The sequence below is a fragment of the Opisthocomus hoazin genome, chromosome 23 (genome assembly GCF_030867145.1).
Source record: "Opisthocomus hoazin isolate bOpiHoa1 chromosome 23, bOpiHoa1.hap1, whole genome shotgun sequence".
In the NCBI taxonomy this organism is placed as follows: Eukaryota; Metazoa; Chordata; class Aves; order Opisthocomiformes; family Opisthocomidae; genus Opisthocomus; species Opisthocomus hoazin.
This window is the reverse complement of record NC_134436.1, coordinates 6,156,104-6,179,935: the sequence shown is the minus strand read 5'-3', so window position 1 is coordinate 6,179,935 and position 23,832 is coordinate 6,156,104. Positions and strand designations below refer to the sequence as shown.

Genomic DNA, 23,832 nt, shown 5'->3' with positions numbered 1-23,832 from the left:
TACTTTACTGTGGTGCCTCTAAGCCAACATATGTATTTGGGTTTAGAAGAGCTGCTTCAGCCAAACCTTAGGTGGCTAGAAATGAATGTGGGCTGAGCAGATGCAGAGTATCGTTTGCCCACTACTGTCCTTTGGAGGCTGTGTCACGGTACATGGTATGTCAGATGTTGGCTTTCTCTGTGAGAGCAGATGGGCTCGTGATGAAGCTGTACAGTACAACTGCCCAAGAGGTACAGGCCATGCTGTGGGAACCCTGGGTGCTCCTCCATTGCATACACAGTAACGAAACAGAGGAAATACAAGCAAATACACACTCTATTTCTTGTAATCTGGATTTCATTTGACTGAATATCACGAATAACAAAGACCATTTTGAAGAGAGAGGTATTATCTTTTATTAGGCTGTGATGATACCAGAAAAGCAGAAGCCCTTGTACACTTGAAAGCTTGTCTGCTTTTTCCTGCTATATTGGTGTAACAAAAGCCCATCAAGACTACAGCAATACTACTGCTAGAATGAGAAATAAACGATGTGTGCTTCTGAAGTGCAGTTCTCTCTTTATGATATCAGGGTTTTTCCACCCATGCCGATGAAGACAGGTGGGTTAAATGAAATTGGAACCAGGCCTGCTGTGTCTCTGGTGGATGTGCTAATACTAGTATTCATTTACTACCAAAGTAAACAAAAAAAAACCCATTGAAAAACCTATTGAATCTATATTTGAAGCTAGACTTATTTATTTTTACTTTATTCGGAACATGGCACCAGAAGATTGGCTCTGTTTTAACAGTGCAAGTCAAACAAAGGTTCAGACTTTAAGGGGGATAGGTAGAGATGGCCATTCCAGTATTAAAATGCATCAAAAATCAGGAAGCCGAGAAGCAGGAATTCTTCTTTCCCTGTTGCTTTATTGAGCTTTTTAGCTCCTCTCAGCTCACATCTATATTGTGTCGGTGCTAAAGTGTTTCCCCAGGCACTAGTATTCGCGTGTCAGAGTTGTTGTTGCTCTCATCATGGCAGACACAGAAGGAAGCCTGAAAGACCCTGTTTGGAGAAGAGAGTGGTGAAAGCAGAAGGGGCTTTGCTTTGGCTTTTCAGAAACAACAAAATGAGAGTCAGAAACTGCAGCTAAAAAATATTCAGCCTCAGCCTCCACGGACCTCTGGGGTCCATGGAGTCTCGGCAGCCCCGACGTGCGAGTTTGGCTCCTGACTCTTAACATGCTTTGTGACCCTGATCCCATCACTCTGTGCTGATTATCTGTTTCCTAAAAGAATTTAACAAACCAATGATGTTGTAATGAGCAGGCCAGTGATGCAATCATCTGCACCGGGTAGCGGGATCGGTAGCGGGTCGAGCTGCTCTGCACTGCCCCATCGTTAACGGTTTGGGAGCACTTCATTCTCAGGCATGCTGAAGCAGACCTGAGAACCCCAAGCAGGAGATGTGCTTTGCAACAGGGAAGCATTCGTAGGCTGAGGAAGACTGACACTGTGCTGGGTGTCCTTGATGTGTCTATGTGTGCTGCGAGATGTGAAGACCCGACACTCGACTTGCAGGTGTTCCTCCATCTCTGGAGAGCGATGGAGCATCGGCACCTGCCATTTCCACGGGCTGCTGAGGGGCACTCAGCACAGTCAGCTTTCTAAAAGCAAGGACATACAGCGAGTCCTAGATTCCCATGATCTGAGCAAAACCTCAAATTCAGCCTGCCTTCCGTGAGAGGTATTCGCACATCTGAGCCCCAAGGCAAGCTCCCAGCCTAACTATCAGACTCTTGGCAGTAATTTCCACACCGGTTTGTTGTATTTGGACTCAAGATTCCCCCTTGACCCCAAAAGTCACGCTAAAACGTTAAAAGTATTTTCTTTACTTGCTAAAGAAAACACAGAGGACTTTATTTAGTTATTCAGAACTCCTCAGCCATTCTTCAGTCACTTCATGATTTCCAGAGATTGTATCTGTGCTGTTGTCTCCCGGCTCAGGTCGCTCGGCGCAGCTCGGAAGGGAAGGGAAGCTGTTACATTTCATTGTCCTCAAAAGAGGGGAGAAAAATCCATCTCGTGCTCCCAACCCAAACAACTCTGCTGCTTCGCGCATTCTTGACAGCCAGCAAGGCTCCATTGAAAACTGTCTGCAGCCTTTAACTCCCTTCTAACAAGTTGGCCATTTCCATAGAGAAGATTTTTTCTCCACTGATTTATGAGCTTTAATTTATATGCAAGCCTGGAATACTTGCTTTGGGAAGAGCTCTATCTCAAGCCAAGCGAGCGCTGAGATGCATAGCACTTTGCGTGGTATGTTCGGTATTTTCATGGCCCAGTCTGTAGCAGGCCAAAAAAATCCCAGGTTAGGATCAAGCCTGGTTGTAGGTGGTGCAGAGTGCTCTCGCTTCCCAGCCTGGCTGGGCCAAAAAGGTGCGTTACGGGATTGCGTGGATTTAACGGGTTTGGAAAGCCTCCACGTGACCCAGGCAGGCACAGTCCGTAAGTGTGGAAGCGCTGCTGCAGCCCGGGCTCCCGTGCAGCCCATACGTGAGCTGGGAAATTGTTTAATGGTGTCTCAATAGGTGGTAATGGGATTTTCCAATCCGGAGCTGACTCGCTGGAGCCTGGGTGTAGGTAGGATTGTGCTGATTCCACCGTTTCCTTTGGAAGGGATGGAGAGCATCTGGCGCTTTTCTGCATCAGGTCAGGAACTCCTGACTTCTGGTTTCTTGGCTGAGAGATGGAAACTGGCGACGTGCACCCCGAGCCGCAGTAGTATCCCGTTTTACTTCACGTTGGTACCTGCTAGGAGGATCCAAATGGCTGCTACTGCATCTCAGGTGAAGGTTGGCACCTTCTAGCAGAAGGATGGTGAATTTTACATATGCTTTACTAGCTGCATTGCTTGTAATGGAGGAGCAACACGTTTTTCATCCATTGGTTTGTTACCACCACTTGCTGCACTGTGTTATACAAATGAAGGGATTGGCTTCTGTATACTTAAAATCTGAAGAACCATGTTAAAATCACTGGAGTTTGGTAGAGCAAGGAAGCATGCTCGTTACACTGAGCCCTTCCTGCCCTTTCAAATAGAAGCTGTAATGCCCAGGAAAAGCACCCCGTAGGGAAGCCCTGCTGCTTCCACAAGAGGAGAGGTATTTCATGCTGTGTCTGAAGCAGCAGGTTCAGCTTGGAGGCTGACAGTGTGGCTGAGATGCCCATGGGCAGCACTTGTTGCAGGGAAGGGACTAGCAGATTTCCTTTCACCAGGCAGAAATTGTCAGGCAGCAGTGCCTTTCAGGAGTGCCTTCCTTCAGCCAGGTGAGCAGGACAAGTGTGGTTGCAACTCCATGACTGCTCAGCCATGTGCACGTCCTACCAGCACTTGTAACTGTCCCCCAGACAAGTCATGCCAACCCCTGCCTGCCCCGCAGGGAGCTCCCGGTTCAGCTTGCAATGTACCCAGGTAGCAAGTACACGAGCATCCCTCGGGGCAGAGGCATATGGAGTTACTGTGGTTCGACAGGTAATGACAGGTCTGCTCAGGCCTTGGGGAAGGTGACTAGACCTGATGAGTTTTGGTTTGCCCTTGAGGGCACACATGGGTGGTTACTGTTGCTCGGTGAACTTGTTAGCTGCGGTAACAGACCACAGCTGAACCCTCAACGGCTTGGTCCAACAGTATGGTCAGAAACCGTGCAGGAAAGCACTTAACTGCCTGGGTAAGTCCCTCTGCACAGGAAAACACTTACCAACATGCTGACAGTGAAGCACATGTTTAAACGTTTCTCTAAACCTGGCCTTAGACCAGGGTCCTCAAGGATATTTAGCTCCCTGATTCCCATTAATTGCACTAAATACCTCCAAAGGCTTAAAACTCGATTGTACTGGAAGGAGGCATGTTGGCTTTGGAGGATGGTAACGAAGCCCAGTAGGCTGGATTCACTGACACAGCACTGGATGACGATGCTTACACATCCCGGACCTAGTGAGACCTGTTAGCCTGGTGGGTCACCTGTGCAGAGCTGTGAGCTAGCAGCAGCAGTGTGTTTACACAGTTGTGGTTGTCTGATCTTCACTGTTACCATTCATTTACATCAACTCTTTCACAAGCCTCAAATGCTTTATCTAGCACTTCAAGGCTGGTGTCTTGCTATCAACTGTTATGCATCTCCACCTTCATATTGGAATAAGGAAACAGTGCTTAATGTACGCTCTGCTTCAAGTAAAAATGAGAAGGGTCTGGGTAGATAGGGAGAGCTGCTGTCTTCACAGGTGAAATGGTGAGAAGTTCATGCAACAGCGTTTGGTTCTTTGCAGCAGGTTTGTTCTGCTCAAAATCCAGCAAACCTGTCAATGGCTGCATCACCTCTGCCCCTTGGTGACAGAGTTAATAACTGATCACTAACTGGACCTGAAGTTTGGAAGGATCCTGCTACACTTGAGAATGCCCTTTCACCTGATACATGGCTTGTCTGACTATGTAGCTCATGGGAGCCCACCAGGTAACCACTGACCATAGGAGGACTCACTGAAGTACACCTAGAAGGTCCTCCACGGAAAGTGGTGTGGGGTTTATGGAACAGCCCATGGTGAGGGTATGTTCAAGTCCTGGGGATGCATGTAGATCTGCACGGGATAGTGTGATGGACATCCCAGGAGGCTGGGAGTGTGAATTTGGATCCAGGCACCAAGGCTTACTCACACCCTCATGATAAGAAGGCTTGGGGGAGAGGCATAGGGTTATTTATCTATTTGTTTGGCTGTAGACAAGGCAATAAAAGGTGATCTTTTAGAAAGCTCACAATAACGAAACCTGAGTCAGAGACAGCCTCAGCCTCCTTTGCTGTTATCTGTGTTGGACTAAACAGAATAATTCATCGCTCGCTCTGGCTTATATAAAGCTGCACTCTTGGATGTGACCTCCCTCCCGGGAGCCACTCCACCCACCAGTACCTCCCTGACCTCATCTACCCTCTCCCTTCTCCACCCGGCACTTGCTTCTGCAGTGCTGGCCTCCTCACCCCATCCCCCGCCAGCAGCTCCTTGCGGTGGGAGGCCGGGTGCTCACCAGCAGCTGAGTTCGCTCTTGCGAAGTTTGGCTCTTGGGCGGTTTTTTGTCTCTGCCCAGGAGTCCCCTCCCTAGCTGGCTCTCACCTTACGCCCACCTTCCAGTTTTCACTCTCCACCATTTCCTCATCCTCCCTCTAAAAATAGGCTCTGTGGTTTGGGAGTTTCCAAACAAACAAACAAAAAGCAGTGGAAGGTTGTGGATTCCGCTGCTTTTGTTTTGCTTACCTAGAGTGAGAAACCACCTTTTGCACAAAGACATCGCCGTGCATCTCATGGAACTAAGCCAGTGAAGAGCATATCAGGCATGACACTTTGGCACAGCCATGGGTGTGTGTCATCTGAGATGGTCCTAGCAGAAGAGGGAGCACAGTCCTTGCAATGCCTCTCCCATCCCCACCCTTCTGAGCTACTGCGATACATGAGCTCTGTGTTATTGGTAAAGAAAACAAAACTCAGAGGTGGTCACTAAAGCAGACTGTTCATCACGTGAGGAACATTGTTCTGCACCAACTTCAGCAACATGGGATGAACTGAGCACTCTGGGTTGCATTTGCTGTTGTTTAGCAGATATAATGTTTGTTGAAATGCCCAGGAACTAAAATTGTCTTTAGGTGTGACACCTCCACTGTTTGATCAACAGCTGGGTAACTGGGGAAAAGGTCTCAGAGGCAACAACAACAACAAAATCTTACCATATTTGTATATACATAAATATATATATATAAATCAGGAATACAACTTTTCTGATATTAAAATCCCATATTCTGGATCCTGGCAGGGTCTCTCCCGGCAGTTTTTCAGCTCTCTGCTTCCCGAGGTGGGCAAATGTGGGACTCTCAACGACACCACTGGCACGACAAGGTGCCGCTGTGACTACACTGGGTGTCCAGAGACTTTTGCACAAGAGGCAAGCAGCAATGGCCTCACTGAACAGACCAGATCCTGCTCACCTCATTCACACTAGCCCCAAGTGAAGAAAAATTTGGCCAAATATATTGCTTTGAAGTTACTCTCTGATTGCGATTCACTGTCTGGCTGCCCCAGTTATTGGGTTGCTCCTGCCACCTCTTGCTTTTCTTTACAAGTTCCACAGCACTGTAACCTCCTCCTTCCTTTAGCCTTTCGCTATAGGTCATGGGATGGATTGAGCTGCCTAACAGTTGTGCTGGTTGGTGCTCCCTTGGTCGGGTCATCAAACCCCTACAGGCATTGCTGACAAGCGGGGAGCCATTCAGCGCTCCGCTCAGATCCTTTCCTCTAGGAATCTGCAGCCTGGAGTGTGCTGGAAAATTTGATTGGTATGAACAGGGTTATGCTGAGTGTGTGTTTGTGTACAGAAATAATTATCCTGGTGCAACACTCGGTGCTTGCAGAGTCAGACTGGTTCTCCTGTGCCTTTTCCAGTGCTGACTGATCCCTTGCCCAACCTGCATGCCTCTTTGTATCAATAAACCCAAATACCAGCCAGGAATTGTTCATGGTACGAGTTTTCCACTCGGATTGCAAAGATTTCAAACACAAGCCAGACAGCAGATCCTTAGAGAGAACATGTGCTCCGGGCTGCGTCGCTCACAGATTATCCTCTGCTCCTTCTGTTGATGCTCACTTACAGGAAAAAGCGTTTGGAAAGGGTGAGAAACCCCCCTGCCCTAAAGCACTAGTAGTTGTGTTGGATATAAGGAAGAAATTCTTTACAATGAGGGTGGTGAAACACTGGAACGGGTTGCCCAGAGAGGCAGTGGAGGCCCCATCCCTGGAAACATTCAAGACCAGGTTGGACAGGGCTCTGAGCAACCTGATCTAGTTAGCAGTGTCCCTACTCGCTGTGGGGGGGTTGGACTAGATGACCTCCAGGGGTCCCTTCTGACTCAAAACTTTCTATGATTCTATGTGTTCCCACCACGATGGGAAGGGGGAACAAAACCCCAAACTTTTCAGACAGAAGTAGTATCTTATGTATCTGTCCTTTAGGCCTGAAGGCTTGGCAGGTTGTTTTAATCTACATCAGTTTACCTGATAAAATATACTACCTTTACCTCTGCAAAACTTCCTTTCCAGAAAGGTACACTATGCGATTTCTGTAATTCCTATGGATTAGGAGATTAACGGAGCAATCCCTGACCTTTGATGCGTGGGAAACCAGCAAGGTGTTGCAATGTCCTTTGCTATGTTCTTGGAGTTCCAGCGATGAATGCTGCTGTATGACCTATACATCCTCCTCCTCGCCTGTATTCCTTCTTTGCAACTCCTGAAGTCACAGAGCCGTATGTCTCGGATTTCTTTGCATTTCGCAGTGTGAACCAAAGACCCAAAAGCCTCCATTCAAGAACCTGTGTCAGTCCCTTCCTTCACCTTCACGTCAGCGGTCTGTTTTCACACACTTCTACGGGAGCCGCGTTGTGTCAGCATCTGAAGCAGCTCCTTGCACCAACGGTTAATGAAGAGTATTTATAGTGCACTTCACAGTGGAATGCCAAAAGCAAGGAACTGGAGAAAGACAGAGGAACAATGAGGAGCCAGGTCAGGATTTTTGTTCCTGATACCTAGCACAAGCCTGTGGTTAGATAGTATTTTGCTTTTCTTAAAGAGTCACTAACATGTAGATCGGGAAAATACAAGCCAGGCTTGTCCCCGGGTTAAATTTTGCCCCTTGGAACTTAAGTAGCAGGAATAAACTCAGATGAGTTTGCTAGCATTCAAAATCTTATTGAGCTCTGAACTATACTGGCTTTACATCCTATCTGTGAAGATGAAACATATTAAGCTAGAAATCAGTTAATTTTCCACCCAACAGGAACACACCTGAGCATCCACACCACACTGATAGCCACGTCATACTGGAATGTCCGGAATGTTTTGTGGAGGAGCCCATTTGCATACATGGTTAAAGCAAATTTGTTTTATTTTCTGTGACACATTGTTATTGTGTTTTTATCCATTGGATATGGTGCTCTGTTTCACAGCAGGCAGCAGTGATAGTTCTATGGCCATAACTGTGTAAGTACAGTACATTGGAAACATAAAATGAAAATTTTCGTGTTTTGGAGAGTTGAAACATGAAATGAAAACACGAGGAGAACTGGGAAAGAAAAGGGTTAACCATTTAAAGGGTTGAGTTAAACAAAATATATCTGTGCAAAAGTCTCCCCAAGGAAGTGGCTGAGACCAAATCGCTTGGATCATTTAAAATTGGACTGTACAAAGCAATAGAGAAAATTCTGCAGGGAACAATCCTTCACTGGCAGGTGGGATGGACTCGATGACCTAATAAGTCTTTTCCATCTCTAAGTCTATGAGATGAGTCTGTAACTAGTGCAATATGGTTTGCCCAGGGTTCCCATGTGTTGGTTCTGAACAGAGCCAAGCTGCACCAAACCGTGTCTTGTTTAAGTTAACTATTTATGCGGTTCTTTTGCCCCACGCTGGTTCTTTTTTTAGCAGACCCCCCCCCCAAACAGATGATTCTTTTATACTCACTTCATTTTTGGTATGTAAAGCATGTTAAATCACTTACTGTGTCATATATTTTCCTTACAACAAGAGGGCAGGAAAAAAAGCCCCTTTCTCTTCCATTTCTGCAAGTGACCCCCAGACTCTTACCTTGGGAAGGATTTGGACCACCCAGACCCTTGACCCAGTTGTCCGTCAGGCACTTCGCAGCATCTCGTCAACCACATGGCAGAGAAATGCCACTTTTTCTACATGTGCGGTGTTGCACCAGCCGGAGCCCTGCATGTCCCATGTGCTACATGGTCGCACTGCCCGGGTAGTGGCACTTTGGGGTCTCAGAGCTCAAAGTGCATTTGCTTTTGCTCTCAAGGGACTGAATCTAGCTGGATGAACTCAAAGTCTGTGTCGTCTGTTCTCCACACCCAAAAAACTCAGATTCATGAAGGGAAAGGCACTGGGGACGTGCAAATGACAAATCTGGGGCTTGCCAACATACCTACGGGCAGGGGATTCAGCCCTGCCTGGAGTCAGGGGGGAGCTTTAGGGGCTCTCTGCTTCTCCAAGATCTGAAGAAGTCTACAGCCCTGGCCAGCCCTGCTGGGCAGAGGGCCTGCTCCTAATCCTGCAGGATAGCAAGTGCTCCAGACACTTTATTTGGCTCCAGGCTTTTTTCCCCCGCCGCCTCAGAAGCGTATTGGCAGAAGGCAGGCAATGAGTTTGGATGGGCTGCTAGATGATGGGACTGACAGATGTGATCAAAACGTTGAGGCTGTGTTCAGCTTTCGGCTGCTTCGTGCCATGTTTGGACAGAGGTGGCCAAGCCTGGGACTCTCGTGTCCTCCCCTGGCATAGAGATGTTCCACAAGAGGCATCTAGAAACTGGCGTTAAGCAGAGAAATCGTGTTGAGCCATGACAGAGTTGGAAGGCTTCCCATGTGCTCATTGGAATGGGAGATAGGCATGGAGCTTACCAAACTGCAGTTGCTCCTTTCTCCTGGGGATCTCAGTTGCTTGAAGCCTCATCCCGTCCCAAGGAGATAAAGCAAACTTCTCCTGCTGAGCAAGGTGGCAGTCCTTTGGGAAGAGCAAAGAAGATGTGACCTTCTGGTCTGACATGTCTGTAATGTCTGAATGCCTTGCAGCGTGTAATGTCATGCCTCTGCTCTTCCTGTCATAGTAAAGGATTGTACCATCACCTCACAAGCCTGAGATCTGCAGAAGCTAAGGGTCTGCTGGTTTTGAAAGGTAACCGGGAATTGAGATCCTTCTCATTTCAGTTAGTAAGAGCCCAGAGCTACATGGCGACAGTCCACCTAGGCCCCTGAGCATACTGTTGGTTAAGGTTTCTCTGAAAGTTTAGAGTCAGCCACAAGGAAATACTTATGTGAAATCTAAGTTGTAGCATAGGTGCCGAAACATGTTTAAAAAGTTAGCTCTAACTACTGGGTGAGGAGACACCCAGGGACTCTCTGTTCGAGCAGAGGATGGCCATCCATTTTTCCCTGGCTGGGTTAGGACCAACTAGGCTGCCTGGGCAGGTTATGGCACAGCGCCTGAGGAAGGAGGACCAGAATGCAGAGCCTCAGGAGACCTCCTGGAGATATTGCTCCAGCCTGAGCCTGGAGTCTTCCTTCCTCCTTCTTGCCCCAAGGCGAGAGTAGCTGGGTTAGATCAACAGCAAAGTGTGACATACTTCTGCAGCAGGAAATGGGAGCAAGAGATCAGCCAAACCCTCCTCAGACTGCCCACTCCTACTCACCCATTTGACTTCACAAGTAAATCGGGATGTAACACGCAGTTGCTTCTTGTCTAGACCCAAGGTCAGGACAGCTTGCGTGGGGCCGCGAGCCCATGTGTGGCAATGCTTGCGCAGGCATGAAATCCATGTACCTCCTCGCCTGCTGAGTTCAGCAAGGTCATGGGAGCCCAACTGTGGGGAGAAATTTGCCCTGGCACGATATGCGACGCAGGAGCCCACTCGCTCCCTCCCAGAGACCTGGATTTCCCTCGGTCCTGTGCAGGGACCCAGCAGAGCTTGCTGCCGTGAAGGAGACGCTTTCCACGGAGATGGTGGTGGCTGGAACGGGCCGCAATGAGCAACACCCGATATTCCCAGGCTTCCTGCGCTGCCTTCATCACTCACGCTATTTGTTTCTCCTGTTTGCTCAGACATGGAGTTATTTGCTTTTTATCATCCCAGGCTAGTAAACATCCCTGCTCCTTGCCAGGGCAGCCAGCCTTTCTCCTTGGCCTTTTGCTCATTTGCAGCATGTTTCCACGCCTGCTCTGACAGGGTATTGAAAGCTCATCTTTCACTGTTGAGAGACACAGCCCAGCTAGCAGCTGTTGCTAGAACTGCGTCCTTGCTGCCCACACCAACATCTCATCCTGCTGTAGCCTCTCTGCTATGATGGGTGTTCCTAGCAGGGTTCCCATGGAGGTGAGACGGGTGGGAGGATGCAGGAAGCGAGTGATGAATCAGGCTTGTTGTCTGACACCTCTTCCCAGTCCACTGTAATTCGTGATCCTGGGTATGATCTAGCAGAAGGTACCCCGTGGCTCTCCAGTGAAGGAGAAAGTACCCCTGGATGCAGTAACCACACCAGGACTTCGCACCCAGCACAGCACAGCAATGATGTTGATCGTTGGCCCTTTCCAATGGCCATGAGTATCAGAGAGTGAACTTGCATGAGGAGGCATAGCCCAGTGGGACTGGTGACAAAGAAAGGTTTGGGCTGTTTGGAGTCAGGGCTACAAAAACTGCTCTGGCATCATTAACGTAACGCTTTGGATCCTCCAAGTTCACGTCCTGGGGCAGTGCCACAACCTGCCTCACCTGAGTCCCCGAGGCTGTGAGGACCCCTTCCCTACCAGGGATACTGTCCTGCCACGAGGCTTTTCAGGGATGTCGAGGCTGTTGTCTGCTGTGCCCATCCCTTTGAGAAATCCATTATCCTTACTCTTTTAGGGCCTAGTAAATATACAAAGACACACACACAATGGAAACCTGGTAAGAATAAAGGTGTTGGTGTTACCCAACTGGCCAAACATCTTCGGTTTCTACTTGATCCAAGGTGGGTGCAGAGAGTCTCTCCATCTCCAGCAGGAAAGCTTCCACCCTCTGCTTGTTGTTGCTGTTTTTTCAGGTTTTATCTTACTGGAGAACAAACTTTCCTTCCATCTGGAGGCAGAGTTAAGGGAGAGATTGCAGTGACCGGAGTACGCAGAGCACCAACAGACCGCGCATCTAGAAATGGTCCAGCGGTTGGGAAGGGCACGGCAACAAGGACGAGGAAATTCTGGTTTGTGCCAAAATCTCCACCTCTTGCCTCCATACTCCAGCTCACGCCATGATTACAAAAACCCACTGTTGTGTGAAGTATCTCCAACGTGAGTCACTCACGGCAGCACTGTGTTGCGCACGGAGCGCACGAGGCACGGGTCTCTCTCCTAGGAAAGCAAATTTCCCTTCATGGCTTTTTAGACCCTTTAAATATTTGTTGTGATTGCAGTACTAATTAAATTCAGCTGTTGCAGGTAATATAACTCCTAACAGACTTTTTTTTTTTTTTTTTTTTTAAGTAATTTTCTCCCTTTCAGAGGGCAAGTGAGCAGCACTTAAAGGTATATGGCCCGTCCACTGGGATGGCTGCTGGCAGAAATGCAGAGCTTTGACTGAACTCTGAAATCATTGCTTTACCCGTGCCAGTTTGCCTTCGCCCTGCACCGAGAGGGATGGAGGCACGGTGCTCTGACGGGGAGGCACAGACCACTACCTGCCTGAATTTTCCCTGCCCAGGCTTTGAACCCTGATAGACTGAATGGACACGCGTAAGATGGGAAGGGAGGGTGCCCTTCGTCTGAGCTCTTCCCTAGCTTGCTTCGGGTCTCTCTGGACCTCAGCACCATCACTCCTTCAGCTTGCTGAAGCAGGCTGTGCAAAACAGAGGCTCCCCTGCCATCTCCGCTCCTTCGTTAACATTACCCAGCATCCAAAACTTCGGCAACGTGGTTCAGATTTGTGGGCAAATTGCACAGATGGAAAAGTCGGTGTCTTACGAGAAAACTGCATTTTTGTGGTCTTGTTCTGATGCTGTGCTGCGCCGTGTGTGGGGTTCAGGGCTTCCCAGCGCTCACCTTTCAGGTTGTCAAGGAGAATTTCTGCTTGTCAAAAATGATTCGAAACGCCCTCTCTGTGTGTCCTCCAATGTTTTGAATTTTAAAGAGTAGCCCCGGGGCAGTATATTTAAAACATGATCTCACAGAAACTGGTTCATTGCATTTGTAAGCCTAAAGAGCAAGCTCAGAATGACAACGATAAATAGACATTAGGGTTTGCGGAGTCACACCGAGGTCAGGCGTCCCCCCCCACATCCCCCACGTCCCATCCCCCATGACTTGGGCCAGTATTGCATTTCCCAATTCAAACCCACGCCTGTTTCTTTGTGCTTTACAAGTGCTCATCCCGTCAACTCTTCTAACACAGGCACCGTGGCCGCTCCTGATGCAGGAGGTTAGCGCCAGGGCTTTGAAACCCGGGTACCCCGAGCCAGGCACAGGGCTGTATTTAGGCATCTGTACAAAGCCCCTTGATCTTCAGAAGGCTGGAGCACCTGCAAGCCCCATCGCTGCCAGTGGGACCTGCAAGCACTCCCCAGTCTTTGAAAAAATCAAACCACCGAGTTAGAGACTAGAGATTGGGACGATAGTGGGTGATTGAGTTATTGCAACTTAATGAGTTGCCGCTCATCTGCCAAGCCACAGCGGCTCTGTGTGTGTGTGCGTGCACGCACGCTCCTATTCATCTCAAACGTAGGATTTAAGCTAAAATAGTTCCTGTGGATTTGCACTGGTTTGGCAGCGAGCCCAAGGCTGGTTACCAGGCACTGCTGATAAGTCTTAACCAGAGGAGTTTAGAGCCCTTCAACGTCCCCTCTTGAAGCACAGCGGGGTGTTTTGTAGTCCCAAGAGCAGAATTGGGTCAGGGGGACGGGGAGGGGGTGCAGCTCGTATATGTATGAGGTGACCTGGCCCTGCCTTATTCTGAGTTTTGGAAGAAAGCAATGAGCTCGGACAGAGTTAGAGCTCCTCTGGAAATGCGAGTGGAGCTACATTTGCATTTAGCAAAGTGCCAGACTGCCCCAGCAAATGCCACCAGGTAGCTAAGCCTCCAAACCGAGACCTCGGATCTGCCTTCAGGGGCTCCCAGTGCTTAGGCTTGTCCTCAGGGTTTTAATTACGCTGATGAAGAGTGAGAGGTGTTTTGTGAGAGTTGGTCCTGGCTCCCTATTCCAATTTTCCTTCAATATGGCTCTGAGCTTTTGGTTAAAGCCTGTCCAATAGTGAAAGGGGAAGAAAAAAGCCTTCTGGTCTTGCTTTCAGGTCCCTGCAGCACTTGGCTTTCCAGCACTAGTCTCCTCATTTAACCATCATGCAAAGAGTCAGGGGAAGGAGGACCTGTCTGGGTAACCAGCCATCATTTTGTCCATGCTTAAAAGAAGCTTTCTGTGCTCTGAAGAGGCCAAATAACATTTCCTCCCCCACCCCGTAATTTTTTCACTTTGGGCACCTTTGCAAACGACTCTGCTGGCTGCAATGGAGCCCAGGAGTGCCAGAACACCACGGGAAGAGGCTGCTCTGTGGTACTGCCAACCTCAGGAGGAGGAGGAGGAGGAGCAGGAGGAGGAAATGCTGGAAATCCCCTAAGCACGCCTGTTTTCTTGAGATTCCCAACTCAATTTTGCAAACTCAGAAGATTTTACATAATTTGGTTCAGTCAGTTCAGAGTTTCAAGGCACTTGGCTACACATCTGGATTGCATCTCGGGGGTGGGTTATCCAAAAAAGAACTCAGACAGAGCAGTTGGAAATTCAGCCATTGCTAGCAAAACTGAAGGAAAACAAGAGTGCAGAAAGGGAATATCTGCTTTGCTACTCGGTGTGCTGGACTCTGGCTTTAAACCCGTGATCTGTCCCTGCACTTGTCTGGGCCATCAGGTAGCGGAGGGCAGGCAGGGAGCGCATCAGCCGGCTCGACGTGCTGTAAGCCACCATCGTCTAATCTGACAACCTGTTCAGTGCCAGCGAAGGAAACTTGAACTCCCTCTCTAATCACCCGCCTGGGCCACCCGAAGGTCTTTCGAGTAAAAAACCACCACCATCACCAACTGATCTGTAATTTCTGAACATGCAACGAATCTCCCATCAGGTGTGCAAGTGGAACCGGCACAGCTCGCTGACATGATGGTTGCTGCACCAGCGCCAAAGGGCCTTATTCAGGCTTCCCAGTCTGCAAATGTTGTCCTGAAAAAGCCCCCAAATGAGATGTTTCAAGTTGAACAGTCCAAGTCAGTTCAAAATAGAAACAAAGAAAGTTAATTTTAAGAGTCTTCTAATTTTCAGCCTGTAAAAAGCCAAGAAAGTTGCGTATTGATGAGACAGCGCCTCGAGACAAATGAAACGCAGCTCAGCACCCCACTGCTGGTGTTGACTATCCTTAGGTCTCGTTGTCTTCAAGAGCTGATAGGGATCAGCACCTCCTAGGTCTGAACCTTTAACCATTTGCCATGTTTTGCCTCACAGGCAGCTGCGCTTCAGCGGTGGGTGAAACGATTCCTCTTTGTCTGAAAGGGCAAATTCTTCCCTTTAGATGTTTGTGCTCACCTCCCATTAACTTTGGTATGAGCTGAGCTCATGCTTCCAAGAGCAAAATTTGGCTTATAATTTCTGCATGCTTCGGGATCCTTTGGGTACCATATAAATGTAAGATACTGTGATTCAGTGCTCAAGAGCAGAGCGAATGCAAACCCCCAGGAGACACTGTAAGAGAAAATCATATAGAGCTTTTGTTTAAAATAAAGAAATAAAAGGAGAAAGATTAAGAAAAACAATTGAGATTCATTCCAAAGCTGATTTCATTGCAAACCAAGGATGAGACCGCACATCTCTTCCGTGATCGCTTCTTTGCCTTTGGTGAGTTACGGGCCATCGGATCAGGCCGCAGTTTCGAAGGCATTCTTGAAAAACGTCTTACCTCCTATATTTCCTGGTTTTTAATCAAACTCACTGCACTGCCAGAGGTGTTTCATTTACCAGGAGAGGGGTCAGCAAGGCAACCCCGAGCAGCAGGAAATAGCAAATGCAGAACAGCTCCTCCATGCTTGGAAGCTCTCCGAGGGCAAACAGCGCTCGGATGCTGATTAGCGCCTACCTTCGCTGCGCCCCCCAGCTCTGGGGCATCCTGCTGTCTCTCCTGGGGGGCAAGCGGTGCGTGGGGCTGGGAACCGGAGGCTGCTGGGTTTGGGACTTGTGGTTATCGTCTTCTGATTTCACTGACCAGCTCTGTGCCTGTGAAGAGAGCTAACAATGCATACATTTTATAATTTTATTTTCTATCTGCTGCCATTTTATAGTTTCTTGGCCTGTTACAACTGTCATAAAATTACTTTATTATATTTTCCCATCTGTTACAATTTTGCCTCTTTACAGGGGGACATTGCATGATGCACATAGGCTAATTTAGCTTTAATGTTACTGTCTGACTGTTGTTTATGGAAAACGAACACTGTATTTGCGGAACAACATGTGGCTTCTCTGAAGCACCAAGGAGAATGTACGAACTCAGCAAACACAAAAGTCAGCAGATGGACATGGCTGCCCCCTCCCCTCCTACCCCAGCTCCTTTGCTTTGATTTGTGGTCTTGTCTACCGAAGTTAGAGCTGTAATTGCTCATTAATCTAGTCATCCACTCTGCATTCCCACTGCCCAGCTGAGGGATCTCCGGCTCCACCGGAGAGGTGCACTGCATTCGCTGGTGGCGAAGCCGTTCAAGCTCTGTGTGCAAACTAAGCTGCAGAAGAATTGATACCACAAAAAAAAAAAAAAAAAAATTGGATAGATGAATAACTGGGCAGATCTGCTCTCCGTACCTTGCTTTTCTTCTGTTTGCTTTGCTTCTTCTGTTCAGTTCAGTCAAAGCCTCTCAGTTTCAAGTGTCTATCGAGAAGTACGAGCTGCCCCCTAACCTCCTGCTCCCACCACAAAAACTCGGCTGTGACACTATGGTCTGGGGAGCAGAAAGGCCTGGGGATGCTCTGAGCACACAGTGGGGCTTTAAAAGGCTTGCTGAAACGCCTCCTCTAGTTTTTTGCTTTCCCCCCCTCTTCTCACTGCAATTTGCACTGCCACTGATGGCACCAGCAGTCCGTGTTGTCAATGTATATGAGATGTATATCAAAGACTTGTTACTGTTAAATCATTCCTATTATCAGATGAAACTAAGTGTTTAATCTGGGGGTTTGGTGATCCTAAGGGATTTCTGAACGCACAAAATCTTGTTTTAAGAAAAAAAATGGACAGTGAAGTTTCAGAGGCCTGTTTATATAAAATCCCCCCCTTTCACCTCTCCTTCCTCTCCCCACTTGTAATACGTTGTGCTTTTTAAACATCATTTTATCTCCAAGAGAGGAAATAATAACTACTCTTCACAGTGGGCCAGAGCCTGTTCCCACCAGAAAAGCCTACACAGGACACGAGGCAAAGAAATTCATCACACCTGCAGCTACCAGAGGCTTCAGTGGAAGCCACGGGAGCATCCAGGGAAAGTGTCAGCTGCACTGGAAGACTTACGGCAATGATGTGAGAGTGCTGTCTATTAGGATTTGTGAATAATGATGGAACAAATTTTGTGTGCGAGTTCAATACATAACTGTGACATTTCTGGATGTAGACAATTTTCTATGTTTTGATTACAGCTGTCTAACTGAAAAGTCTGGGTGAATTTTCAATCTTTACAGTTGCCCAACAGTTTTGGAAAAGGAACTCCAGGTTTCCGACCTAAAATGACTTTCGTATCTGTTGATTGTAGTGCAAAATTTAAGAAACAACCAGAGAAGATCTGTCAGTATTCAGTCTGACTACAGCAGTGCAAGACCCCTTCTGTGTCCCCTCTCCTGTGGCTTCGTTTCTCTGGCAGCAGGTACTTCTCTGGTGGACGCTGTCCTTCAGGCTCAGGAAAGGGAACAAGCAGAATTACACATAAAATCGTGTCTTGTACTGGAATTTAGCTTGATGAAGACCTCAGACTGAACTGGCAAGGAGGTTTTGTTTGAACGCCGCAGCCCCTATGCTCAATTCCTTATTAACTTTTTCAATATGTTCTGCTACAGTCAGGCAACAATATGGGAGCTATCTTGCAGCTAATTTAACACCTGTAAATTCCCATGGCTGGTAATGAAACGTTGTATAGGCTAGTGGATGAAGCATTTGCTTCATATATCAAAGGTCATTAGTTCAGTATTTGTTAACGCTGTAGCTTTTATTTTTTTTTTTTTTTTTAGCCTTTTTTGCATCAGTGTACTTACAGCCTGATTAATTCTTCTGCTTCCCAAAGCTAAACACAAAACATGAGTATCACCTGACCCAGAACACTGGGGCTAAATTCTTTGTTGAAATCTTGAATTAACCTGCTTGAAATTATACTTCCAAAGCTCTTCTCCCGTTTAACCACATGCAGACTGGGAGGCAGCGTGAGAACAGGGGGAATGGGAGGTGAGCGTCACTCTCGCTAGCCTGGCTCCCATGGGAGAAGGGTGGGTAATGGTGGTGCCCAGCTTCGCGTTTACATCAACTCCAGACCAGACAACCTTGCAGTTTTCAGTGTCTGAATTGGTAGTCTCCACTCAGTTGATACAATTCCTTATGTGCTCAAAGGTAAGTGCATACTTCGATGCTCTGCTCGCAGAGGTCACAGCAGGTACCATCTCCATGGTAAGGAGCAATGACTTCTGTGTGCCTCCTGACATTTAAATTAATTCCCTTTGTGGCATGTTCAGCAACTACGTCACTCTCTAGTACCATGTATATATTTTTCCTTTCCTGGCTGTCCCATTTTTGCTCGTTAATTGTGACGGTAGTTTACAATTTTTGACTATTTGGAGGCAATCACTGGAAGACAGAAGATGGTGAAGAGGCGACACAACCCAGCACAACCAAATCAGATCAGCCAGTAAGCAATGTCCTCCCTCAACGTCCTTGGCCATACTGCCTGCCTACCACTTGGTGGTGCTGGATGGAGGCATGAATGCCCCTGATTTAGGGATGGTCTTCACCAGTGACTTCCTTTGGTCAGGCTGGTTGGTCACAGTTACACAAGCAACACCACTGCCTTACCCTATAACGCTGGTGAAAGTACTATTTCCCTCTGTTAAGAGCGTGCTGTGTCATCACTGCTGCACTGCCTGTGCTAAAAAGAGCTGACACAGAGAGGTCCGAGCCCCGCAGCTGGTTTCTCTGGATGTTTTGTATCTAAACTGACCCTTTCTCAATCCTGTCATGGGTTGGGTCCACCACAGTAGCCAACTTTTCAAAACACAGCCAGCACAAAGCAACATTATAATGAAACCAAGCAGCTTCTGAAGATGAAATCACATGAACTCTGCATCCAGATGTGATGCTGCAGCTTCTGGGAAATGCCGAGCGTGCGCTTCTTCACCTTGAAAGGCCTTGGCATGCATGCTGTTTATCAAAATAACAAGTCATTGAAATACAGCTGAGAGTATTGCCAGAAATGTTGAATGAACCACTGTTGTTTCCAGTCTACCACGGTCTCTACCGGCTTTTCCAGAGAAGGCAAATCAGCAAGCTCAAAGAATGAACCCTGTATACAGATCTCACCCATTGTAGCCGCATCTCTCGTTAACCTGCAGCGAGTGCTGCCCCACCGTCAGCAGACCTTGAGCAGAGCTCCGACGCACACAGCCGACTGCAGGAGTGGGACCTTCTCCTTAGCTTGACAGTGATTCTGGACATTATTTTTGATAGTAGTTGCCGCTCGTCGAGGCTCCCCTCCCAGAACGTGCCATTTAATGATTCTGGTTATCAACAGAGCGAAGAAATTCTGGATGTATTCCTGAGACTATTAATTTGATCTGAAATAAGCCGTGCTTTTTATTAACATCTTAATGCTGCAGCACTTTATAGGATATCGGGTTCTTTGTAAGACACACATGCTGTTTTATATTCATATCTGTGCCTGCCTCAGAGCTGGCTTTGTGATGCAACTCATTAATTCAAGATCGAAATGTCTTTCTCATTCTACGACAGTTAGATGCCAGGTATTTTCTACAAAGCTTATTAAAAAGCAGGTTTGTACTTCATCATTCACTGTACTACTGAACAGTCACATCAATGCATTCCTGTTGCTTGTATATTCCATGGGAGAAGGTCTTCTTCAGCCTGCGGAGTAAGAAAAACACACCCTGAGGCACACAGCTTTTTTAGACAAAGGAAAAAATAATCGTTAGCAGGTCAGAGGTGCTCTAAAATTAGCAGCAGTTTCTGTCTATATTTTGAATAATACAATTTGCCATAGCATATATGCACAGATAATGTCAAACAATTCATCTATTCTCAAATTACAGGCACCATTCTAGAAACATGACTGCTAAAACCGCTTTCATGCTAAATAGCAATAAAGCCTGTGTGTGTGATGGGCTCAGCTTTTCCACGATGTGGGCCATTGCACCCACCGTCTTCGGAAGAACTGTCCTGGGCTCCCCCGTGCTAATGCTACCGCTCCCCGGGGTCAGACGCGTTACTGGTTGGACTGGCGGCTTTGGCAACCTTGCTGCCTGCAGCAGCAACAGCCACGCAGGGACTTCACTACTGAGCACACCCTCGGTGCATGCTCACTTCAGAAACACTGCCGTCTCCTCCTCCTCCTCCTCCTCCTCCCTTCCTCTCGCATGAGTCACATTCGAATGCCTGACACTGTGATCCAAACTCCCAGCAGTTGCAGAAGAGAAGTTGGAGTGCCCAGGCACCTCCTGCCCTGCCAGACGGGCTCAGCATTGCACGACCGAGGGGGAGGAAAAGAGAGAGAGAGAGAGACTTGTGTGCATGTGTGCATGCATGCATATGTGTGTGTACGTAGGATCCAATCACAGATCATAGGATGGCTTGGGTTAGAAGGGATCTTACAGATCATCTTGTTCCACCCTCCTGCCATGGGCAGGCACCCCGTCCACTAGACCAGGTTGCTCAAAGCCCCCGTCCAACCTAGCCTTGAACCTGTTCCAGGGCCTCACCACCCTCATGGTCAAGAATTTCTTCCTTACATCTAATCTAAAATCTCCCTTCGTTCATCTTGAAGCCATCACCCCTTGTCCTATCACTCCATGCCCTTGTCACAAGCCCCTCTCTAGCTCTCTCGCAGCCCCTCCAGGCACTGGCAGCTGCTCTAAGGTCTCCCCGCAGCCTTCCCTACCCCAGGCTGCCCAGCCCCAGCTCTCCCAGCCTTTCCTCCCAGCAGAGGGGTTCCAGCCCTCGGATCATTGCTGGGGCCTCCTCTGGCCCCGCCCCAACAGCTCCAGCTCTGTCCTGCGCTGAGAGCTCCAGAGCTGGACACAGGACTCCCGGGGGGCCTCAGCAGAGTGGGGCAGAGGGGCAGAATCCCCTCCCTCGCCCTGTGCCCACGCTGCTGGGGATGCAGCCCAGGGCACGGTTGGCCTTCTGGGCTGTGAGCGCACACTGCCAGGTCATGTTGAGCTTCCCGCCAACCAACACCCCCAAGTCCCTCTCCTCAGGGCTGCTGTCAATCCATTCTCCGCCCAGCCTGGATTTGTGCTTGGGATTGCCCTGACCCATGTGCAGGACCCTGCACTTGGCCTTGTTGAACCTCACGAGGTTCTCACGGACCCCACTGCTCAAGCCTGTCCACATCCCTGTGGACGGCATCCCATCCCTCCAGCATGTCGACCGCACCACTCAGCTTGGTGTCATCTCCAGACTCACTGAGGGTGCACTCCATCCCACGTGTGTGTGTGCGTCTGTCTGCACACGCCTGGCCCAGTGGGACCTGAAAGCCCTCTGCGCTGGCAAACACTGGCGGAGAGCAGGTGGCTGGAGCACAAGCAGACATCTTCCTTCCGAGCCGTGCGCTGAGCAGCCCCAAGGCCCCAGGACTCCCCCAGGCCTGGGTACCAGGCAGGGCACACCACCACGTGCTCGGGAGGAAAAGGATGAACTTGAATACCGACCAGCTCTGAGCGCGTTTCTCTTTATTAGGGTACCAGCTCCACTCTCCCAGCCCTTCCTACTGCTGCCGTACGATGAAACGATGCTGGGGGCAGCACTGGTTAGCACAAAGTTGTTGGCCAATGGATACAAATTACTCTTGTAAGAAAAAGAAATTAATTGAAATAATGAGCCTCCAGTGCAGAGAGGCCGTCCAGCTCCCCGGTGCGGTTCCCGCGGCTCTGCAGCGGGGCCGGGCTCAATCCAGCACGGCGACTCGGCCCCGGTGCGCAGCATCAGGCTCTTACCACCGCAGCTCCAGTGAATGGTGGTTTGAGGTTCTCTTTTATTGAGTTAATCTTGTTTTTGTTGCAATTTCCCCGTACATGTTATAAAAAGGCCTGCAACGATCCAGGCCAGCCCTGCCACCTCTCCCTCGGCAGAGCCAGTGCTGGCCAGGGCTGGCCCGAGCATCCCGCCTGAATTCAGACGGTGCCTCCCCCTGCGACGCTTTGATGTGTGGTTTTCAAAGCATTTAAACCAAGATAGAAAACTCGTCTTTGACAACATTTCTGTATGTTTGATTGAACTTCTCAAATCTCTCCATTTCTCTTCAGACGCGTGAGCTAAAAGCCAAGCTTTTTCCACAGCTTATGTTCTTGTAAAAACAGCTCCAAGTACACACATTCTGCTCCTCGCTCCAGTCGGGGCTCCGCATGCCAAGTCAAGTATTTATTTTCATTACTTTTGAGACCACCAAAATTAATGTATCTTTCAGACAGGAAGAATTTTATTTATTATGGTGGATTTGAATCCAAGAGATGAAAGGAGAGCAGCGTGCATCTCGAAAGCGACCAAGGCTGGGAGCAGGAGGAGACGGCCCGACCTGAGCTCCCCTCTCTCCCCAGCACCAGCCCCCGCCTGCCCCAATGCGCTTCCATACAGACGGACCACAGCACCGCCAATCCCTCCCAGACACCACCGTAAATCCTGCCACAGGTACGGTAGTGAGGGCAAGCTTCAACGTTTTAATGAATTCCTTGTTTTCCTGAGTCACCGGTGTAGATGCTGGTTGATGGTACACCTGGGTGGGGTGGGACGCTGCCAGAGGGAATCTGCTCGTCCCTGGGGAGGGGCATCCAGAGAGAAAACAGATAATTTTCCCTCTTTTTCCTGATTCCTGAACTCTACACCACGAGCATCTCCCCCAAGGCGACAGGTGAAATGGCCAAGCCAAGCCATGTCTCTTCGGTGTTGGCTACAGCCCCACCAGCTTTTCCTTTGGTAAGCTTCACTGCTTAAATTGGGACTTCAGTATCATTCCGTGATGCTGAAAGAGGATGCTGAAGCATGATGGCTCAACTATCGGCATGAAGTCAGATCCCGTTAACGTGATGGACCCTAGCATGTGTTTCGAGTTGCTCCCAACCCACCATGCTCCACCTGCCCCGGGCTGTCCTGGAGCACGCATGTGCCCCTGGGCTGGCTGCAACTGGGAGGACATACACCCTGGCTGTTGTGTTTGTGTAACGCTCTGCTTACAAGAGGAATATATCACTGTTCACTCGTGTCAGGTTGCCGCGTTTTAGAAAGATACAAATACATAAACAAACCACAGACAAAATTCGGGCTTGGTCAAGCATTTCAGCCAGGAGCTTGGAGGCAAACTGGGCCTTAGTTATTCTGAGAGCAATCCCCACCGAAACACCGCTCCCCGGCTCAGGCGAAGAAGACAGGTACATTGAGGATCTGGTCCCAGCAGTTGGCTTTTCATTCGCACCCTCCCTTCACTTCAGCGCTTCCGTACGCTCCAACAGCCGGAGTGCAGCGCCGGAGACAGTACCGAGAGCTCTTACCGAGTGCTCTGTTGATACCAAATAGCCGTGTAATTGTGTTGTTTTACCTTTCTAATGGGTGAATAAAGTGCAATTCAAAGTAACCGAACAGCTGAGTTGTTTGTATAATGCACATTCTGGTTAGCTTTCATTTCTGCAATGACTGTTCTGAGCTTTGTCCTTCACAAGAGCTGACTTGGGAAATGAAACAGGACACCTGCCCTTCATCCAGGTCCATGGTCCAGCATTAAAGTTTTCTCAATGAATCTATGCAGCAAGGGCTACACAGCTGATGCATCCATTGCATTTGCTTTTCAGTGCACTTGCAACAGAGGATCCGGTGCCTCCCATGCACCAGCAGCTCCAGAAACTTCTGGAGCTTCACTCGAGGAGACCACTCTCTGGCTCCTGAGGTCTGAAGTGTGTTACAAGTTCATGTGGAGGGACACAGGAGCATTGAAAAGTCACATTC

The 23,832-nt window shown here is 48.7% G+C and overlaps 1 protein-coding gene across 39 annotated transcripts in view; it reads right to left on the bottom strand.

The window, feature by feature from the left end:
- Positions 1-408: 408 nt before the first annotated feature.
- Positions 409-23,832, bottom strand: part of LOC142364008 (uncharacterized) — a 316,325-nt gene continuing 292,901 nt past the window's right edge. For 27 of the 39 annotated variants that reach the window (XM_075442051.1, XM_075442082.1, XM_075442055.1 and 24 more), the window contains 5 exons: positions 15,721-19,746; positions 10,271-15,329; positions 9,483-9,585; positions 9,008-9,390; positions 409-7,548 (listed from right to left, as the gene is read on the bottom strand). In XM_075442051.1, the coding sequence (XP_075298166.1) occupies positions 9,287-9,390; positions 9,483-9,585; positions 10,271-10,684 (621 nt within the window). In that variant the 5' untranslated portion in view covers positions 10,685-15,329; positions 15,721-19,746 and the 3' untranslated portion in view covers positions 409-7,548; positions 9,008-9,286. Of the gene's footprint in view, positions 7,549-7,591; positions 9,391-9,482; positions 15,330-15,720; positions 19,747-23,832 lie in introns of those variants that run through there. The other 12 variants (XM_075442092.1, XM_075442091.1, XM_075442065.1 and 9 more) reach the window with 11 other exon arrangements.